General features: G+C 35.8%; 1 protein-coding gene across 1 annotated transcript; it reads right to left on the bottom strand.

Moving 5' to 3' along the window:
* Positions 1-3,572: 3,572 nt before the first annotated feature.
* LOC123531594 (uncharacterized) lies at positions 3,573-22,844 on the bottom strand. Its single transcript, XM_045312696.2, has 4 exons — positions 22,655-22,844; positions 11,227-11,301; positions 8,262-8,373; positions 3,573-6,418 (listed from the first exon to the last, which is right to left on the bottom strand). Exons 1-4 carry the CDS (start codon positions 22,742-22,744, stop codon positions 6,333-6,335), a joined length of 363 nt encoding a protein of 120 aa, XP_045168631.2. The 5' UTR covers positions 22,745-22,844; the 3' UTR covers positions 3,573-6,332.
* Between the last annotated feature and the right edge of the window lie 247 nt (positions 22,845-23,091).

The raw sequence follows: 23,091 nt of genomic DNA on the forward strand, positions 1-23,091 counted from the left end.
ACTCATAAAATAATTAAGTGACCCCGGGGTGGGGCCTCTTTTAACCCCAGGGGCATAATTTGAAAATTTTTGGTAGAGTACTACTAGGCAATGCATCATACCAAATATCAAAAGCCTAGGTCGTGTGGTTTCAGACAAGAAGATTTTTCAAGTTTTTTCCTATATGTCTATATAAAACATGGGACCCCCAAGGCAAGGCCTCTTTTCACCCCAGGGGTACAATTTGAACAATTTTGGTTGACGACCATAAGACAATGCTACAAACAAAATATCAAAGGCTTATGTCATGTGGTTTCAGACAAGAAGAGTTTTAAACTTTTTTTTCTATACAAGTCTATGTAAAACTTGGGACCCCCGGGGCAGGGCTATATTTGATCCTAGGGGGATAATTTGAATAATCTTGGTAGAGGACCGCTAGATGATGCTACATACCAAATATCAAAGCCCTAGGCTTTGTGGTTTTGTACAAGAAGATTTTCAAAGTTTTCCCTATATAAGTCTAAATAAACTATGTGACCCCCGGGGCGGGGCCATATAATTTGAACAATTTTGGTAGAGGACCACTAGATGATGCTACACACCAGATATCAAAGCCCTAGGCCCTGTGGTTTTGGACAAGAAGATTTCTAAAGTTTTTCCTTTCGGCTGCCATGGCAACCAGAGTTCTGCATGGAATTCAATTATTTGAACAATTTTGAAAGGGGGCCACCCAAGGATCATTCCTGTGAAGTATGGTGTAATTCTGCCCAGTGGTTTTCAAGAAGAAGATTTTTTTAGAAATTGTTGACGGACGACGGACATCAAGCTGTCACAATAGCTCACCTTGTCACTTTGTGACAGGTGAGCTAACAACAGCTGTCTGATGACAGCGTGCTCGACTATTCGAAGAATTGATTGAAGAATGGGGTCAAAATATTTCCACGGATATTCAAACAAAAGAAATAAATAGATTAGACAAACAATGTTCCTGTATTACTTTGATTTCGATAAGTTTTGCACTAAATGGCAATATATGAGCCAATTTCAAAGTCCAACAAGAGCACCGCCTTGCGGGTGCTGACGCTCATCTGATTTTTTTTGTATAATAGAAATATTGTCCTACCCATGATTTTCTAAGTCTAAAAAGGGCCATCATTCTTGCAAAAAGCAGGATAGAGTTATGTTTCTTGATGTACAGTGTCCACTTATGATTGTAAAAAACTGTTGCAAGTTTTTAAGCAATAGCTTTGATAGTTTATGAGAAAAGTTGCCTTAAACATAATACTCAACCAAGAAAATGATTTTCTAAGTCCAAAAGGGGCAATAATTATTGCAAAAAGCAGGATGGAGTTATGTTGCTTGCTGTACAGGGTCAGCTTATGATGGTGAACAAGTGTTGCAAGTTTCAAAGCAATAGCTTTGATAGTTTAAGAGAAAAAGTTGACCTAAACATAAAACTTAACCAAGAAATCTGATATTTTCTAAGTCCAAAAGGGGCCATAAATCTTGCAAAAAGCAGGATGGAGTTATGTTTCTTGCTGTACAGGGTCAGCTTATGATGGTGAACAAGTGTTGCAAGTTTTAAAGCAATAGCTTTGATAGTTTAGGATAAAAGCTGACCTAAACATAAAACTTAACCAAGAAAACTGATTTTCTAAGTCCAAAAGGGGCAATAATTCTTGCAAAAAGCAAGATGGAGTTATGTTTCTTGATGTACAGGGTCTGCTTATGATGGTGAACAAGTATTCCAAGTTTCAAAGCAATAGCTTTGATAGTTTAGGAGTAAAGTTGACCTAAACATAAAACTTAACCAAGAAATCTGATATTTTCTAAGTACAAAAGGGGCCATAAATCTTGCAAAAAGCAAGATGGAGTTATGTTTCTTGCTATACAGGGTCAGCTTATGATGGTGAACAAGTCTTCCAAGTTTCAAAGCAATAGCTTTGATAGTTTAGGAGAAAAGCTGACCTAAACATAAAACTTAACCAAGCAACGCGCCGACGCAGACAACCGCTCAAGTGATGACAATAACTCATCATTTTTTTTCAAAAAATCAGATGAGCTAAAAAGGGCCATAATTCAGCCAAAATAGTTATGTACTCTTGCCTACAGATGGAAATCATAATGATAAACAAGTGTTCAAAGTTTAAAAGCCATATGTCAAATAGTTTTGACAAAACATGGACTTGTATGAAAACAGAACCAATTTCAAAGTCCAAAAAGGGCCATAATTCAGCCAAAATAGATTACAGAGTTATGTTCTCTTTCCTACATCTAGAGACTATTATACTAAACAAGTGATAAAAGTTTAAAAGCCATATGTCAAACACTTTACAAAAAATATGAACTGGTACGAAAAACTTAACAAAGATTTCTAAGTCAAAAGGGGCCATAATTCAGCCAAAATCTTTGATGGAGTTATGTACTCTTGCCTATAACTGAACATGGTGATGGTTAACAGGTGTTGAAAGTTTCAAAGCTTTATCTCAAAAGACTATGTCAAAATATGAACTGGTACGAAATATTAACCCAGATTTCTAAGTCAAAAAGGGCCATAATTCAGCCAAAATCCTTGATGGAGTTATGTGCTCTTGCGTATAACTGGACATGGTGATGGTTAACAAGTGTTGAAAGTTTCAAAGCTTTATCTCAAAAGACTTTGTCTAAATATGAACTGGTACGAAAAACTTAACCAAGATTTTTAAGTCGAAAGGGGCCATAATTCAGCCAAAATCCCTGATGGAGTTACGTACTCTTGCCTATAACTGGCCATGGTGATGGTAAACAAGTGTTGAAAGTTTCAAAGCTTTATCTCAAAAGACTTTGTCTAAATATGAACTGGTACGAAAAACTTAACCAAGATTTCTAAGTTGAAAGGGGCCATAATTCAGCCAAAATTCCTGATGGAGTTATGTACTCTTGCCTATAACTGGCCATGGTGATGGTAAACAAGTGTTGAAAGTTTCAAAGCTTTATCTTAAAAGACTTTGTCAAAATATGAACTGGTACGAAAAATTTAACCATGATTTCTAAGTCAAAAGGGGCCATAATTCAGCCAAAATCCTTGATGGAGTTATGTGCTCTTGCCTATAACTGGCCATGATGATGGTAAACAAGTGTTGAAAGTTTCAAAGCTTTACCTCAAAAGACTTTGTCAAAATGTGGACTGGTGCGAAAAACTTAACCAAGGTGTGACGCCGACGCCGACACCGACGCCGTGGTGAGTAGGATAGCTCTACTTATTCTTCGAATAGTCGAGCTAAAAATGTTAAATGATTTTATTCGGGTCCAAAATTATAAAGGTAAGTTTGAAGAAGAATTCTAGAATATGATTGCTTGTTTACAAACACAATCCTGAAATTGACCAATTGCAAATTAGTAACTGGAGACTGGTCTCCAAATTGATAATCTTGGTACCCGCCGTATTAAAGCTTTCTAATGCCACAGACTTGGCACACAGTAAAATTACTTGCATAAATTATCCTGAAACAACAATGCTACAAGAGGCCTCTCAAGACGAATTAGTAAAAAAACTGATTCCCTGTATCTTGACAGTACTGTATACATTTTTTTTTAAATCAAATAAAAATAAATGATAATATCAATTTTACTGATAGAAATATAATTACCTAAAAATTTTCAAAGTAAACTTAAACAGATGATTACATTCACTCATGTTTTTTTTTTTTATTAAACTTTGATTGTGGTCAGACACAGTAAAAGAAACCTATTTTTTGCACATGTCTGCACTTCAGCATCTTGTGAAAGAATACTATACATTGTTCAAAGCTGCATATTACAGTATGTACTATTGTGTCAACTTTTAAGAAAAGGTATTTTACAATCTGTTAGTATAGATGATCAATAGATACATTTGTACAAATTGTCTCACTTAATGTTCATCTGACTCATTTTAATACTGCTAATATAAGTAGGAAATAATATTTACTGAACAAATGAGTAGCACGAGCTGATATTAGATTTAGTCTCAAAAAGATCTCCTGTAAAACAGTCTGTGGACGTCTTAAATTGGTATCATATTTTAGTCTGATTTGTCCATTTATCGCCATTGATCTTGGTACAATCTGCATATTTGGTGCATGTGAATTAAAGAACTGCATGTCGGCACTGTACTGTATCAAAACTGCCCTAACAAGTCAAGTTTCCAATTTTTGGTCTAGCACCAAATATTTGCCGACTTATTACAACACTTACCGTAGATACCCATGTATAATGCGCAGTTTTTTTACCCCCGGGACCACCCCCGAATCGTGGGTGCGCATAATACACAGGTACAGACAATTTTCCAACTTCAAAACAAGTTTGTTACCGATGTTCGCCATTTTGGTAAAGGGAAACTACTCCCCGCGCTTACTGTCACCGCTAAAATCTAAGATTGCCGTTACGTTCCGTAAAAGATCGAATGGTTTATTTTTCTTTCAAACAAAATTAGTTTCATATAAATTTAAAAGTATTTTGATGAAAGAAATGTTAATAAATCACAAAAACTATGATACTAATTAAAGATCGAGAATTATCTTTAACCAAGATCAAACTGTGAACAACATAACTGACACGAGGTGACACGTTAATTGCTGGTAATTACTGGCTATTTGATCGTGACAAAAAGACTATCACACCTTTTGTTATTGGTTTAAACTGAAAAGATCATGTCATTTTGAAAGATACCATTCCGAAATATTTAATCAGCTGCTGTTTATTTATTCAAAATAGTTAATTAAAAAGGTAAAACAACAAACAAGAGCACCGCCTTGCGGGTGCTGACGCTCATCTGATTTTTTTTGTGTAATAGAAATATTGTCCTACCCATGATTTTCTAAGTCTAAAAAGGGCCATCATTCTTGCAAAAAGCAGGATAGAGTTATGTTTCTTGATGTACAGTGTCCACTTATGATGGTGAAAAACTGTTGCAAGTTTTAAAGCAATAGCTTTGACAGTTTATGAGAAAAGTTGACTTAAACATAATACTCAACCAAGAAAATGATTTTCTAAGTCCAAAAGGGGCAATAATTATTGCAAAAAGCAGGATGGAGTTATGTTGCTTGCTGTACAGGGTCAGCTTATGATGGTGAACAAGTGTTGCAAGTTTCAAAGCAATAGCTTTGATAGTTTAAGAGAAAAAGTTGACCTAAACATAAAACTTAACCAAGAAATCTGATATTTTCTAAGTCCAAAAGGGGCCATAAATCTTGCAAAAAGCAGGACAGAGTTATGTTTCTTGCTGTACAGGGTCAACTTATGATGGTGAACAAGTGTTGCAAGTTTTAAAGCAATAGCTTTGATAGTTTTGGATAAAAGCTGACCTAAACATAAAACTTAACCAAGAAAACTGATTTTCTAAGTCCAAAAGGGGCAATAAATCTTGCAAAAAGGAAGATGGAGTTATGTTTCTTGATGTACAGGGTCTGCTTATGATGGTGAACAGGTATTCCAAGTTTCAAAGCAATAGCTTTGATAGTTTAGGAGAAAAGTTGACCTAAACATAAAACTTAACCAAGAAATCTGATATTTTCTAAGTACAAAAGGGGCCATAAATCTTGCAAAAAGCAAGATGGAGTTATGTTTCTTGCTATACAGGGTCAGCTTATGATGGTGAACAAGTATTCCAAGTTTCAAAGCAATAGCTTTGATAGTTTAGGAGAAAAGCTGACCTAAACATAAAACTTAACCAGGCAACGCCTACGCCGACGCCGACAACCGCTCAAGTGATGACAATAACTCATCATTTTTTTTCAAAAAATCAGATGAGCTAATAAAACAATATTTTACTGGTTTTATTTTCGAGAAAACAAAAATCGATAGTACCGTGAGACCGATGCTGCTCTCCGCCGCGGAGATAAATTTTTTTTACCGGTGTCGATGTAAACTCTACTTTCGTTTTCCATCCACCTCAAAATTGACCAAAAAAATTTTTTCCCCCAGGATTTTGGGCCAAAATCGGGGATGCGCATTATACACGGGTGCGCATTATACATGGGTATCTACGGTACAGAATATCTGCACCAACAGCATATTTACAGTTTACAACTTATTAATGTTATCAGTGCCACATAAAAGAAGAACATTTAATTGGCCACTACTTCTACCAATTTTGTTCTGACAGCTGATAGAAAACATATTTTTACATATCATGTTGAAAATTCCTTTTAATTATCCAAACACTATGAAATATGCATGTGACCTGGAGTTTATATCAAACAATGAGATTGATTGAAACACTATGTTAAGAGTTTGTATCAAATGTCCATGTGGCACTATTTAAATATCCACCTGCAAGTTCCCCATATGTTGACCTCTGGTATCAGTAAACACAGGATGTTACACAAGTTTTGCTATGACTGTTGTGGCTGTATGCCTTGCTGGTAAAACTGTGGACATCGCGCCATCAACTCTACTGCTGCATTGTAATTCTCCATGTCTAAAACAATTAATCAACATGTTAAATTTATAGTTAAACCTAAGAATTCATTGTTCTATTGAGTTTACACAGTATTTTAACAGGACAGGAATTCTTGAAACTGTTTTGACTATTATTTAAAGCTAAAAGTTATATTAGTTACTATAAGTAGACAACAAGAAGTCCATCAAACAGGCATAATATGAGCCGCGCCATGAGAAAACCAACATAGTGGCTTTGCGACCGGCATGGATCCGGACCAGCCTGTGCATCCGCGCAGTCTGGTCAGGATCCATGTTGTTCGCTAACAGTTTCTCTAATTGCAATAAACTTTGAAAGCGAACAGCATGGATCCTGACCAGACTGCACGGATGCGCAGGCTGGTCTGGATCCATGCTGGTCGCAAAGCCACTATGTTGGTTTTCTCATGGAACGGCTCATATGTCCATTAGCAAGAATGGGACAGGCCAATAAAAATGGGCAATTACTGCTAATGTGTGTGCCTGTGCACGAGTGGTTATCCCTCTGACAACGATATATCAGCTACTGACCCCCAAATCAATAGGGTGTTCTGTCATTCTGTGTTAAGTCCAAAAGCTGTAGCTATTATACTTTCTGATTTTTAGTGCGGAAACAGAAAATGCTGACCAACTGGATGTTTATCAACATATTTTACTCAGTGAAATTCTGCGAGTTTTAACTGAATCATGAATAGTAACAACTATGTTTAGTATAAACTAGTAGGTCCTAAAAGAAGCATGGAGTGCAAACTTTAAACAAATTTGGGAGAGGATCTTACAATGATGCTTCAGACCAAGCTTCATGAAAATTCACCCAGTACTTCATTTTCTTCATTTAGCTCTAGCAACCATAAACAGGGCCAAGCTCCCTTATTTGATAAATTTGAGAGAAGACCTTATGATGCTACAGACAAAGTTTGATGAAGATCCATTAAGTGGTTAACAGTTATTTCTATTTTTAAATCTAGCAGCCCCTTAAAGAATCCTAGCACCCACATTTGAACAAAAGTAGAAGAGAAGCTTATAATGATGCTACAGACCAAGATTGATGAAGACCTGTCAAGTAGTTAATGAGAAATGTCTTTAAAGGTATTTCTATTTTTACCTCTGGGGGCTCCTTAAAAGGGCCAAGCGCCCCATTTGGACAAGTTTGTGTGAAGATCTTACAATGATGTTACAGACTTATTAAAGATTAAAACATATTCGAACCTGTTTTTCTATTTTAGTTGCAGTGACCATGATCCTAGTAACCAAATTACAATGCCAATCTTTGTCTCAATAAAAGCTATCTACAAACAAGTTAGGTGACAACAGTTCTTTGTTTGTTTGGGGTTTAATGCCGTTTTTCAATAGTACTTCAGTCATGTAAACGGCGGGCAGTTCACCTAACCAGTGTTCCTGGATTCTGTACCAGTACAAACCTGTTCTCCGCAAGTAACTGCCAACTTCCCCACATGAATCAGAGGTGGAGGACTAATGATTTCAGACACAATGTCGTTTAACAAATAGTCACAGAGAACATACGCCCCGCCCGAGGATCGAACTCACAAGCCTGCGATCCGTACACCAACGCTCTACCTTCTTGACTAAGTTAAATATCACCAGGCTTTGACGATCCTGTGATAAAGAAGTTTAATACTGAAACTATAAAATTTGAAAATGTCTAGTAAAATGCATGACCTCATAAGATGATGCAACACATTTTAACAAAAGTGGCCAAACATGCACTGAGCTTCTGAAATCTGAGACTGACAAGATTCATCGAATTGGTTAAAATAGTTTCACTGGAGAAAACTACTTGTACTTTTAATATATATGTGGTAAAAAAAATTAAGTTCACTTACTGAACTTTTGTGAGACTTCTTCAGGAAAGGTTATGTAAGTCTGGCACTGAATATTGTTTCTTCCATCCACTTGTCCTTGTACCTCAGTCAAACCAGACACATACTCACTCAGCTGTAATGAAACCAGTCAATATATGTTACAAACACAGCCGATGTAATAGATATAAATTCTTATTTACAAATAACCTTACTGAATATTTCAAATAAATATATTAAATATAAATCTGTTACTATATATCTGAAATGCAAATTTATGTGGTCATTTTGGACATAAATTCCTCCTTTCATAAGTAAGCCATTATTTTCCTACAGTTTACCCTTACACAGCAATAAACAAGAGCTGTCAGTGGACAGCACGCTCGACTATTCTCAGTGCTTGATAGTATAATATAAGCTATGAGTAAAACTTTAACATTACAATAAGCACATTTGAAGTCGAAAAGGAGCCATAATTCAGTCAAAATGCTTGATACAGTTGCCTCCTCCTTTTTACAGACTGGGGCCATGATGGTAAACAAGTATGCAAAATATGAAAGCAATATCTCAATGGACTTTGAAAATATTTGGGGTGGTACGCAAACTTCAACATTTATTCTAAGTTGAAAAGGGACCATAATTCAGTCAAAATGCTTGATAGAATTGCCTCCTCCTTTTTACACACTGGGGTCATGATGTAAACAAGTATGCAAAATATAAAAGCAATATCTCAATGGACTTTGAAAATATTTGGGGTGGTACGCAAACTTTAACATTTATTCTAAGTAGAAAAGGGGCCATAATTCAGTCAAAATGCTTGATAGAGTTGCCTCCTCCTTTTTACAGACTGGGGTCATGATGGTAAACACGTATGCAAAATATGAAAGCAATATCTCAATGGACTATGAAAATAATTGGGGTGGTATGCAAACTTTAACATTTGTGTTAACGCTCAAGCCGACGCAGGGGCGAGTAGGATAGCTCCCCTATTCTTCGAATAGTCGAGCCAAAAACTTAAAAACCTGGCCCTAAATTCCCAAATATTTAAGTTATTGCTTAGCTAAGTCTGTTATTTCAGATGCTTGTTTTTGACCTTTATATTATATATATCTTTATGTACAGAACAGGGATGTGCCTAATTATAATTTAATTAATTATAATTAATTACAAATTTAGATCTAATTGAAATTAATGAATTATTAAGCACAAACTAAATTAAAGTAATTGAAATTAATTACATGTAATTAATTACTGACTTAGATTTGGGTTGCAATTGTCAATTAAATCTGATTACTTTTAATTACTTTGGCTTTTTTACTGATCAATGGGCGAGTGAAATTTTCACAGTGACAGTAAATAGCTGACAGGTATTGTTGTATCAACAATCAGGTGTTAGAGGTGTTAATTCAGTTCTGTTAAGTGTGATACATTTTAGTCACTAAACCTAATAATTAGGAACGTACAGAAAAACGGATATTGATACTTGTCATTCTGTCATTTGTTTTGGGTTTAACGCCATTTTTCAACAGTATTTCAGTTATGTAACGGCGGGCAGTTAACCTAACCAGTTTTCCTGGATTCTGTACCAGTACAAACCTGTTCTCCGCAAGTAACTGCCAACTTCCCGACATGAATGATCAGAGGTGGAGGACTAATGATTTCAAACACAATGTCGTTTATCAAATAGTCACGGAGAACATATGCCCCGCCCGAGGATCGAACTCGCGACCCCGCGATCCGTAGACCTGTCATTCTGTCGTGGTATTACACATAGTGCACATCATGGATTCATCAGCTCTCAAACATTTTATCCTTCCAAAGGAGAGATAAAATAATTTAATTATAATTAATTACTTTTGGCAAAATAATTGTAATTAATTAATTACTTTTTGAAAATGGTTTGTAATTTAATTTAATTAGCAATTTTCTCACTGTAATTGGAATTAATTATTTTTTAAAATAATTTTGCACATCCCTGGTACAGAAGTCTGACATGAAATATCGTCTTTATTCATTGCCATCAAGAACTTTGCTTAGATGTTGTTTGAAGTTTCAAATTTGGCATGCCGAATAATGGGGAAACAAGAGCTGTCACTAATGGTGACAAATGCCCCCGCAGCGCCTTGACCTTTGACCTGGTGACCTTGACCTATGACCTGGTGACCCCAGTCAGTAGGGTTCGTGTACTCAATAAGTACTATCAGCATGTGAAGTTTGAAGGTCCTGGGTGCAGTGGTTCGCGAGCAAAATGCCTTCATGCAAAAAGTTAACGTTGTGACGAACGAACAAACGAACTAACAAACGAATGAACGGACAGACAGTTGAAAACTATGCCTCCCTTCGGGGGCATAAAAACACTGACTGGCTGAAACCTTTCTCAGTACTGTAGTAATTATGAGTGTGCATGATAACCAATTAACGAAAGAAATTTCGTGATTTTGACGAACCTCTGATGGATGAGAGCGCAGAAATTCATGTCTAGTTTCAAATCAAGTCCCAATGTCAGCTTTTACAGGCCTTTTTTTATGCTGATTTTAGGGCCGAAATTCGGCCCCATTCCCCAATCTAAAAAGTATACTTTCTTCCCCACCTTGGCCAAAAATTCCCCATGCAAAAGAAAATGAAATTAGTTTTGATTTTCAGTCCTGATTTTAACAACTTTTCAGCAAATATATTCCTCCAAACAATGATTTCGCGACGTAAATTTCCCCTCCAAAAGGGACCTGGTACCCTTCCCCAAATTTACAAAAAAAGGGCTGATTTTATCAATATCTAGTTCTGACTTTCCAGCTTTAATGATGAAGGACCATCCGGGCGCATTTCCAGGTAGTATTTCATGCATGGGCAAGCACGCCAGGTAGAACCACACATGAAAGATGATAACTCATACTGTCCACAGCTATGGTTCAAATGAATAATCAACCTTTCTGTTAAAAAAGCCAAGGTTACAGTTTCTTCCATATACAGGATATTACAATGAAACTCTTACCGGTTCTTGCATGTTAACCCTGATATCACTTCCATCACAACTTGTTAATGTAAAGGCTGTTCCATTACTATCCACCTTAAAAACAAAGTACATAAAGTAAGTACATTTAGTCTAATATTTGCTATACATTTGAATACAATGTAAAATGTTTTGCAAAACCCATCTAGTTTCACTGTATTTGATTTAAGACCATAATTATCACTCAGTCATTGGAATCCTCATTCATTTTATGAAGATTAAAAAATGAAAATAAGATTTTGCAATGTTTGCATTCAACCGCCTTGATAGCCTAGTGGTAGAGTGTCCGCTTTGTGTGTGGGAGGTCGTGGGTTCGATCCCCAGCCGCGTCATACCAAAGACGTGAAAAACAGTACCAGTACTCCCTTGCATGACGCTCAGCATTAAAAGGGAAACTTGCCTCTTCTCATACCCTCGCGGCAATGGATTCCATCAGGAATGAGGTGTCGATAGTGATTAATATAAGTTGTAGAACTTCCTTCACAATCAACCTAAAACTAGAAAATGCTTTTGTAAAAAAGCACATGTCTCCCCCAATGCAAAGTCCTATAGGCAAGAAGTCAATAGGGGTCAGGAGCGAAAGTCAAAGAGACACTGATGGTTGGCTGCAATAGGGATCATCTACTTGGCATGTCCAGTCATCCCGCTAAATTTCAACACTAGTGGCCTAGTGGTTCTCAAGTCACTGTTCAGGCTCCTGTGACCTTGACCTTTGATCAAGTGACCTCAAAATAAATAGGGGTCATCTACTCTGCATGTCCAATCATCCTATTAAGTTTCAACATTGTAGGTCAAGTGGTTCTCAAGTTATTTCCAAAAAATGATTTTACATGAACAGGCCACTGTGATCTTGACCTTTAATTGACTGACCCCAAAATCAATAGGGGTCATCTACTCTGCATGTTCAATCATCCTATGAAGTTTCAACATTCTGGGTCAAGTGGTTCTCAAGTTATTGATCGGAACTGGTTATCAATGTTCAGGCCCCTGTGACCTTGACCTTTAACGGAGTGACCCCAAAAACAATAGGGGTCATTTACTCTGCATGAACAATCATCCTATGAAGTTTCAACATTCTGGGTCGAGAGGTTCTCAAGTTATTGATTGGAAATGGTTTTCCATGTTCAGGTCCCTGTAGCCTTGACCTTTAACAGAGTGACCCCAAAATCGTTAGGGTCATCTACTCTGCATGACCAATCATCCTATGAAGTTTCATCATTCTGGGTCAAGTGGTTCTCAAGTTACTGACCGGAAATGGTTTTCAATGTTTAGGCCCCTGTGACCTTGACCTTTCACAGAGTGACCCCAAAATTGTTAGGGGTAATCTACTCTGCATGACCAATCATCCTATTAAGTTTCAACATTCTGGGTCAAGTGGTTCTCAAGTTACTGACCGGAAATGGTTTTCAATGTTCAGGCCCCTGTGACCTTGACCTTTAATGGAGTGACCCCAAAATCGATAGGGGACATCTACTTTGCATGTACAATCATCCTATGAAGTTTCAACATTCTGGGTCAAGTGGTTCTCTAGTTATTGACTGGAAATGGTTTTCAATGTTCAGGCCCCTGTGACCTTGACCTTTGACAGAGTGACCCCAAAAACAATAGGGGTCGTCTACTCCAGCAGCCCTACAACCCTATAAAGTTTGAAGGTTCTAGGTCAAATGGTTCTGCAGTTATTGCTCGGAAATGAAGTGTGACATACGGACGGACGGACGGGCGGACGGAGAGGGCAAAAACAATATGTCTCCTAATAAATTCTGTATAAATTAATGCTTGCATGTCTCCATTTAATTATTATTTATAACACAGTTTGAAGAGAGCAAAACAGTCACATTTAACGTCTTCTATACTTTAGATGTACCTCTCTTACCCAAATCCTTGATCAGCCCCTGTTGACTGCACTCTTGTGTAATTACTTAGAAACACAAATGACAAGGTTCTTTAGTGATTATCATTTTTCAATTTAGCACAGTAATTACTTGATTAGGAAATGACTGAATAGAAAACAACACTTGAATATAAGAGTTTCTTTTTTTCTCAAAAGGAAATATAAACATTTCAAATATGGCTAAAATCTTTATTAGGTAAAGGGCAAACAGGGGTCTCAATAGGTCCAATTTTTTGGGAGAAGTCACTTCTCCCTCAAGCTGATTTAGGGAGAAGTGGGGAGACTTTAGGGAGAAGTGGGAAGACTGTATCAGTTTATCAGATTTGAACACTGTCGAGTGTGGTAGATGTATTTTACTGTTATTTCTTCATCACGCTTGCTAAATTCCGATCACCCAGTTCCGTTAGTATTTTCAGGCGACCCTGGGTTTTTGACGTTTCATTCCTGGTGTTTATTTCATATATATATATAGGAGGTATTTTTTGTAACATTAGACTTCTAGGGTCCAGTATGTCATTCTGTGATGTCACGGGCTTCTTAACAGCAACTTTTAAATTTTTTTTTTTTTAATTTTTTTTTTGGTTGGATTTAACGTCCCACCGACACATGATAGGTCATATGGCGACTTTCCAGCTTTAATGGTGGAGGAAGACCCCAGGTGCCCCTCCGTGCATTATTTCATCACGAGCGGGCACCTGGGTAGAACCACCGACCTTCCGTAAGCCAGCTGGAAGACTTCCTCACATGAAGAATTCAACGCCCCGAGTGAGGCTAGAACCCACATCGATGAGGGGCAAGTGATTTGAAGTCAGCGACCTTAACCACTCGGCCACGGAGGCCCAACTTTTAAATTTATTTTACTTTTTATTTGACGTTGATAAATATTGCAATGTTAGAACTTAGAAGGATAGAATTTCAGATTCCTGTGATTTATGTCAAAGGCAGTGGCTAGGTAGCCGGTTACGGCTACCTAGACCTTTAATCTACATAGCCGGTTCCGGCTACCTAGACTAAAGGTCTAGGTAGCCGGCTCTATATATACATAACATATATGAACATGTATTAAGTAAAGTTAGCCGGCTTTAATAAACGTTATCTATAAAGGATTATAAGGATCATTATATTAGTTAAATAAATTACATTTCTTGTGATTTATTATTTGTGTTTTACCTGTTTATTTTGCCGTATTTATGCACTCATATCATATCGGCAGACATTTTGTTATGTTAAAACGTACTCAATAAATATTCGAGATACAGTGATTCATTCTTAAAAGAAAACAAAACAAACAGTTAAAAAAAGGGCAAAACAAAGAGCATCATCGTACATTAAATGATGCGGCTCTACTGAACGTAATGGCGTTTGATTAATTTGTGTGCCTTTTTTAAGGGATCATCACTTTCACCCTTCTATGTGCGTCTTTAATCAATTAACTAGTTACTAACTTTTTTCTTCGCCGGTTTGTCTATAAGTCAATGATCTTGATTGGTTCTAATTGTTTGTTTGAACATATGAGCTCTTTATTCTAAGGTACAGTGCTCCAGCTAGGATTAAAAAAGGGCAGGGTGCTGGCACTGAAAAGGGCATTTTTGGGGTGGTGGTCGGTCCGGGACCGTGCTCCCCCGGGAAAAAAATATAACTGGTCCATGCATACAGTGCATTTTAACATACTTTAGGCATGGAATTTGGCATAATTTAGGCATGTTTTTGGCACACTTTAGGTATGGTCTTTTAATAGGCTATGTCTGTCATCTCTAATGCACCTATTTATTAACTAAAAATTCTGCTGTTTGTATTTCACTTGGCATTGATTTTCAACTTGTAACATTTCTTTGTAATTGCATACTGAATAACAATATCTATGTGTTTAGGCCTATTTTACTTGTTACAATTTCAGTACACATCTTCTCCATGTAGGCTACTTGATATTTATAAATTTATACCTGCAACATATTATATACAGAAAATAAAGTTTAAACTTCCACTTAAATAAATGAAATCAGGCAAAGTTTTTAACTTACAACAGTCTAAAAGCAAGTTTAGCACTTGTAATAGACATATTCTGGGTATCCAAAATTTTATATCCGGATATGGTTACACTTTTTTCTAAAAGTCGTCGAACGTCCAGTTTAAACAATATTTTTGAAAAAATATGATGCAAAGACAGTTTAACAGCATTTCACAGTATCTGACATTAAAGTGTACCCTGTCATTACATCTTAGTAAACTAATTTCACACTTTTATTTGCCCGAAATAATTTTGTATATAAATATGATGTATTTTGGTTTATGCTTAATTCAACATTCAGTTATTCAAATGGTAGTCGACTAACCTACCCACACTATCCATGGGCAGGCTAAGCCAACGTAAGTGGAAAACCATGTTGCAATATTCAAGTAACTAGCAGACAGAAATTATGGGAGAAAACTGTAGAAAAAAAGTAATACCTATACCAGTATCTAGTTATATGCCAGGTGTGGGGTTCAAATTTGCACTACCCTTCTAAAACTTACTTTTTAGGGCCTTCAAAATATTGTGTAGTTGTTCAAAGTTAACTGCAATAATGGATCAGCCTGGTTAGGCACCCCCCCCCCCACCCCCTCCCAAAAAAATGTTGTGTTTCTGCTGGCATGGCCAAAAAAAGTAGGGCTAAAAGAAGTGTGTCGGTATCATGGCTTCTGAAGTGGAGATCAAAGCGGTATAGTTGCCCGAGATTGTCATGGCATTACGTCATGTTTTCGCGCCTTGTGACACATCACTGTCTGATCGTACGGCCTCGGTTCTTTAAATTGCTGAGAAGAAATCAGTAAAAAAAGTATCTTCTTTAATTTTTTTAAAAGCGAATATACAATATCCAGGGACTGCGTTTTAGGCGAAGTTGAGCGAAAACTTCGCTTTAAAATATTTCACTTCGCCCTTCCCGCCCAGAAAAGCGAAGTTCAAGTCGCCCTAAAATTGGATGAAAGGAAAACATAATTGGCAATAAAGTGCGCCGATATTATACATCTCGGTTATGTAAAGTCTGTAAACACAATACGCAATACACAGGATGTCACCGGGAGGCACGCGCGGCGAAACGTGTCCATGACAACAAAAGATGATCACTCGGTTTCAGATTGACGCCGCATGATAAGCTGCTAATTGTTTGCATTTAATGTGATTGCAGTAAACGATAATTAAAGAATGAAAGAGTAATAATTAAAGCTGACCGACATCGGAGATCAGAGAGCCCGAAAACTTCGTAAAACGGCGATAATTAACTTCCGAATTACAAACCTAATTACGTGTCAGTCGGCGCGTGGAGTGATTGACATCTGTCAGTAGCTAATTAACATACGACGCTCCGCCTACTGTCATACTTAGTTTGTGGCAGCGAACAATTGAAATTCACCGAGATTTTGATTCACAATGCAGAACTTCGAACTCGAGACGCATTTCGCGGATCGAGCCGACGCACGGGACACTTTTTTTGTGCGGGTCAACTACGAGTTTTTCTTGATTTTCGCAGGTCAAAACACGGAACCTCGGGTCAACCGAACGCCCTTAGTACTTGTCTTATCCAGTTATTCTTGTTTTCAGATAAAAATCGTTTCGAAATTTTTATTGCCATCACACATCACAGTGTAGACTACCCGTTACTCCCGACGTTTATTTTTCAATTGGGATCTGCTTACTATTCATTTTAATCTGCATTTCTCTTTCATTAAAAACATATATAAGTTAAATAATTGGTCCTTGACAAACTTTTAAATTTGTTGTTTGATAAAAATAGCAGACAACTCTTTTAGTTAATTCTGAAATGTGTTAAAGGGAGGTAATACATTTAACCAATTTTTAGATTTTTTATGTCAAAATATGTAGTTTTAAAAAATATTGCCCCTGATTTTTAAGTATTTTATCTACTGATCAATACAAATAACATTTCATTGTAAGATTGAGAGTTTTTTAAACTCTGTAGTTTGTCAAATTGAAGGAACATAAAAAAAATTTAAACTCAAAATGCTCACATACCTGAAAAAGCTGCTCTAGGAAGGAAAAAATTTAATCCAAGAAATATTAAGTACTGATTACATGAGGAAAGATTTGTTGTGTCAAGTTGTTAAATATTTTGCAGTAAAACAGTACAAATATGTACTGTATTGTTGAAACATTGCACCATTTTTATTTAAGTCATAGCAAGATAATACTACAAATGGAACTGAATAAACATTATTATTGTTATTTAATGCATGTAAGCAATGTCCTGTCTCACGTTTGCCGAACTTCTCCCAAAATTTCAAAACTTCTCCCTGTTTCCCAAGGAGGGAGAAGTCACTTCTCCCTAAATTTCCAGGCTAAGGTAGTCCCTGAATATCCCGTATAAACTGACAGGTAAATGTGTCAAACGATAATAGTAGATATCCTACCTCTGTGATCTATTTGCCCTCAAGGAATTTACATTATTGTTTGAAAAGAATATCTGACATAGTGTCGAGTCAAAAAAGTACAAAGATTCATTTACTTATTAAACTTATCAAAAACCACAGCGACATCATACTGCTTTATTTTAAAACAATTTTTATTTACGTTCACGAGGTCCCGTAACCTATTCTGCCGCACTTGCAGAAAACAGTTTGCCAAAAATCGTTTTACTCGATGTATTTAAATTACTGCCGCTTTTTCATTATTTAAGATTTTTTAATTTTGTTTTTTGTACTTCCTTGTCAAAAGTCTGAAATTTATGACTATAGTATATATTATTTATTTACTTTTAGAAATAAATAAATAATTAAGATCGCGCTGTTTGAAATTTTACAAATAATTGTATGAAACTTCGATGTTTTTATAGAATTTTGCCTACATTTCTGACGATATCTTATTAAAATTGTTATAGAATTCAAACTGTATAACTTCTCAAGCGGTGTTGAAAATTAGAAGCGATTATATTAAAAAATGAATGCACTACACGCATTTTTTGTGTACGTGTCGATAAACAAAAGTAACAGCGATACGATAGGTCGCACGTGCTCGTGGAATGGAAAATTACTGGCATGACGTTTTGATATCTTTACGATTCGCGGGTAAATTCCAGTCAATTCAGGTAATTTTAGGGATGTAATTTCTGAATTTTGTAAAGTTACTTTATATACTGCAAAATGTAAAGTCATCAATTCATGCATAAATATACGAAAGCTAGTATTTAGGATGTTCATTTCAGATTGATGAAATTCTGTAATTATTGTGAAAATTAAGGGATTTAAATTTTGGAAAAAAAGCACTTGTCCGTTCGGGCAACCACCTGAAAACTTTGGCTTGCCCGAAACAGGATCTACTTGTCCCGGACTTCGGGCAACCCAGTTACGACGAAGACTGAAACTACAAAAATTCATTAAAATGTTTAACTTTTAATTTATAAACATGCCATTTAAAAACGCCGATGACGATAACGACACTTTGATCATTAACAAAATATCGGCCGATATGATACAAGTGCGTAAATAAGGCGAAATAAACAGGTAAATCACAAATAGTAAATAATAAGTCACAAAAATTTAATTTATTTAACTAATATAATGATCCTTTATAACAAAGTTTATCAAAGCTGGTTAGTCGAACTAATCAGACGTATACAGTTTCTTTTATATTGTGACGGTCAAACTGTAACGTCGGACCAAAATATGCCAAAAACCGAGTGGGAATTGAGTTTTATGAAGTTTGCATTTAACAACAAATTTTCACATGTTTCTGCACTCTACTTGTTATACATAATAAATACAGACGAATACCTGATAATCTTGCTTGTTTCTTTAAGTAAATCGGTAAAAAGTATGTTAGTTTCAAAACGAAAAACGTTAGGTGAAATCCTACGTAAACAACCGCCCAACTGTGGTGAATTATGTATTGCGTCAAATCGCCCTACCGGTGAACCGGTCAATTTCGTCTCCCGTTTTCTTTCGTAATGCACCTATTACATGTTTTGAATTTGTTGAACATTAGTGAGTATTGTAAAATCATTTTTTCTCCATGTTTTTTTTTTTTTGTTTGTCTGTTACAATGAAATTAAAAGAAATCTTCTAAATTCACAAATGTATTATCGTTCCAAACAACAAAATGTAAAAGAAAAGTCAAAGGACCCATGCATTAAATTGACATTATGTTTTGCTTTGTTTTGTTTTGTTTTTCTTTAATAAATGTTTTATTTGCAGGGTTTATGACTGACTTTAACCACATACAAACGAATAATAAAAATAATTGATTTTTGAAACGAAAATAAAGTACGTTCGCGCAAAATGGTCTTATGCGAGATTGAAATTTGGTGAGCGCCAGGAAATTTCCATAACCGTAATGCACCCGTTTTTTTTAAGTAAGTGGTATTTTTGTTGGTTTTATGACAAAATTCATTCGTATATAACATGAATAATTGAAATACAAAAGAAAAATGAAACATATGCACATAAAATGTTTTTATAACACATTGAAAATCGGCGAGCCTAAGGGAAATATGAACTCAAATTACCTAAACTTCTCTTATATAAACAACTGTTTTAATTATTTTTTGGAAGATCTATAACCCTGTTCAATCAGAAAAAAAAATAACTGAGAGAAGTTTATTAAAAGTTATTTCTGTATACGAGATTTACGGAAATGGTGTTCGCGACGTAAGAGTAGATATCTCCAAGAAATAAATGTTTATTTCTGATCATCATCTTGACTACTCGGGTTTGCTTTGAAAGATTTTTTAATACCCGTCACATGCTTTTTTAGTTAAATAATGTATTGATAACTTTTGAAAGTTCGAAGCATAGATTTTTTTATTTATTCTAAATAATTTTTATTACGTTTTGAATATAGATAATTGTAATTAATCGTCTGTCACAATCAAATAGATTACCAATAATTGCAACAGGGGTGCAAATTGATATAGTAAGTCTTTTTAAGCTGAATTTGTTTGCAAATTAATTGACATCTCGTTTGCAATAAGTTTTACTTCAGTAAATGCCCTTAGATTCTTCGGACAACAAAACAGTTATTTTTTTAATTAATAATGAAATAAAAAACGACTTCTAACAACGCATTGTTGGTGAAATATTGAATGTCGCAAGTTTTCTTTAAATATAGTCACTATGCCGATTTACAAAATATACGCATATTACGCGAAATATATAATTTGTAAGTCATTATATTTATAAGAAATATAACCACCCATATTTATTTGATTTTGTTATCTGAAGAAAAAAACAACTAAAATATGCATAAGTATTACTGTGCCCATGTACAACAGAAAGGAGCTCGTTTGTTAAGGTCCGTTAGTTAGTACATTAGTAACATGTGTCACCATCATACATTATATAGTCAACAATATAAAATCAAGTTGATTAGAGACATACATTGATAACACGTTCAAGTTATTAAAGGAAATACGGTAGATCTAATGAAATTTCCCGCGCTCTTGCCGAATTTCAATCTCGTATAAAATATTTTTGCGCGAACGTTTTTTTTTTTATATTCTTCTCGTAAGTAAATTATTTATGAAAGTATTTTATTGAATTTACTCAAAAATTCAAAACTAACTTAGTTAAAAAATAAAGGTGTAATACGGTGAAACGTGTGATCCCTACTCAAGTCTGAAACCATGTTACTTCTTCCAACGGGTATTAGCTCCTCCGGTTTTGAACGTTTCAATAAATACGCCCATGTCGTCCCTACTTAACTGGTCTTAATATTTGCCTATGCAAGAAGTTTAGTAAAATATTTTACTGACAGTGACATGAAAACAATAACGGGATCTGAAAATTGTTTGAAGAGGGCCGTTCTGGAAAAAATATGTACAGTAACTTTAAATACACACCGTGAGGTTTGCACACGTAGACAAAGTGACTTCTTATATTCTCTAGGCTGTTTTTATGTATATATATTTTTTTCTGTCTGTTGTTCATACGCTTTAAATAATAAACAACACAGTATACACCATATTTCGTGTTCATTTCTTTTAAATTCATAATGACGTAAAAAACGAGAATTCAGCGTACACAGGGCTTTTCATCCTTATATAACAGAGGCCGATATTCGGCTACTTCCCAATCCAAAAATATAGTAATTTTTCCCAACTGTGGCAGAGACACTTCCCAAAATGCAAGGTAAAATTTCCCAAAATTACGCCAGCAGATGATTTTGATTTTGTTTACATTTATTATTTCCGGAGGAAGCGTTTGTCTGGTATCGATTTTTTTGTTTTACTACAGCACATTGACCACGTGTTACGCATAACCAGTCTAATCCGTTATGTTCCGTGTCCCGGATTTTAGATTTTAGTCCGTGTTTCAGGGGAGATAAATTAAATCGTATTTCGGTGTTTACTTCCGGTTTATCGTTTTCTAAAAAACAGGTCACATAACGGAAAGTATTACAACAAAACAATCAAACGGGCGGCAATATCAGAAAATCAGAGGTCACTATTCGACTGCGGGGTGAAACAACGTAAGTTAGAGGAGGGTACCGGTGATAATATCACCGAGGCAGTCCCAACTAGTATCGATACTACTATTTCCACTGTTTGTGCTTGCCCCAAGTGACACAGAACTGAATATGTTGGTTGATAATTTCAAAAATACAAAACAAAGAGACATGGACTTGTGATCATTAGATTTGTGAAATTTGAAATCAAAATTCAAAATAAAGTGCTGTATTACAGTAAAAGTTAAATTTCAGTTGAAAAATACTTATTACTGTTCAAATTTATATCCTAGTACCTTATTTCCACGAATAGCTTTTTTCCCAAAATAGACAATTATCGCGCATAAATTTCCCAATTTGAAAGGCCTGGGCCTCTTCCCAATTTCCTGATGAAAAGCCCTGGTACAGGTTTCCACAGATTCTCCAATACTTGAAATGTAAATGCTGTAAGGTGCGCGTTTTCTGATTGGCCGATAAGGATCAAAACAACGCATCATAAAATATCATGGCTGAAAAACAAGGTTAATATTGCGGGATAGCTGTGGATTTATGGCCGGTATAATGTAATGCTGTGTATTTCAAGAATATCATTGGTGCAGATCGCGAGAAAAAGGGTCTTTCTTCGTGGCCATGGTATATATTTCATAGTGTTTAACAATTTCCATTCATGTATTTGAGATTGGCTGCGAAAGTCAGAAATTAAAAAGCAGTCACTCAGCGACAGTAAGCTTGTCTACAAAGCTATCTACCTTGACTTACGTGTTCATATACGATATGTATATATTGATTCGGCTACCTAGACCTTTAGTCTAGGTAGCCGGAACCGGAACCGGCTACCTTGCCACTGCCTATGTCAAAATGCTCATACTTGTATTGGAACTTGTATTCATGGATCACCTTATCACTAGGGAAAAAAAAATTCAAAATTACTTTTTGGCATTTTTTTTTAAAAACATTATAACAGTAATATGTTTAAGTGTATGTGGCTCATGGACCCATACTGTATCCTAAGTACGTTACTGCCACCTGTGGGTAAAAGATGCAAGTAGAAAACACGTCGCGAAAACACATAAAATTAGACTTACATCTTTAGCCATTCCAAGGACAGAAACGTTTCTGCCATGAAAGCTAGGTAACATCGAAGCATTAACTCTTGTTGTTTGAAATTCTTCCATACCTAAACCGTAGGAACCTTAAGTAGATTTGTACTCTCCAAAAATTGTAAATCTCGAAGATTTTGGCGGGATCAATCGTTTCGATGAGTCAGATTTCATGAACGAATGAGTACAGTTTATTGTTGTCATCTTCATTTGTTAGGGGATCTGCGGAGCTTCTACTTTTTACATAAGTAATAGTGAGCTATTATACTTGGAGACCCGAGTATAGTAAGGGAAAGGGGTTTCGGGGATGTTTCCTCGAAAAATTTTACACTTTAGACACGCATCGTTCGCAAAGCTGACTGTGGTTTAAGTACACACTACTTAGTGAGTATTGGTGTTTTGGGAATCAGTGTACGTGTCCC

The sequence above is a fragment of the Mercenaria mercenaria genome, chromosome 11 (genome assembly GCF_021730395.1).
Source record: "Mercenaria mercenaria strain notata chromosome 11, MADL_Memer_1, whole genome shotgun sequence".
Classification (NCBI taxonomy): Eukaryota; Metazoa; Mollusca; class Bivalvia; order Venerida; family Veneridae; genus Mercenaria; species Mercenaria mercenaria.

Coding starts and splice junctions, on each gene's coding strand:
- LOC123531594 (XM_045312696.2), bottom strand. CDS start 22,744: ATGGAAGAATTTCAAACAACAAGAGTTAATGCTTCGATGTTACCTAGC. Junction 8,374..11,226: donor GGGTTAACATGCAAGAACCG/GTAAGAGTTTCA, acceptor GTTTCATTACAG/CTGAGTGAGTATGTGTCTGG. Junction 6,419..8,261: donor AGAAGTCTCACAAAAGTTCA/GTAAGTGAACTT, acceptor TAATTGTTTTAG/ACATGGAGAATTACAATGCA.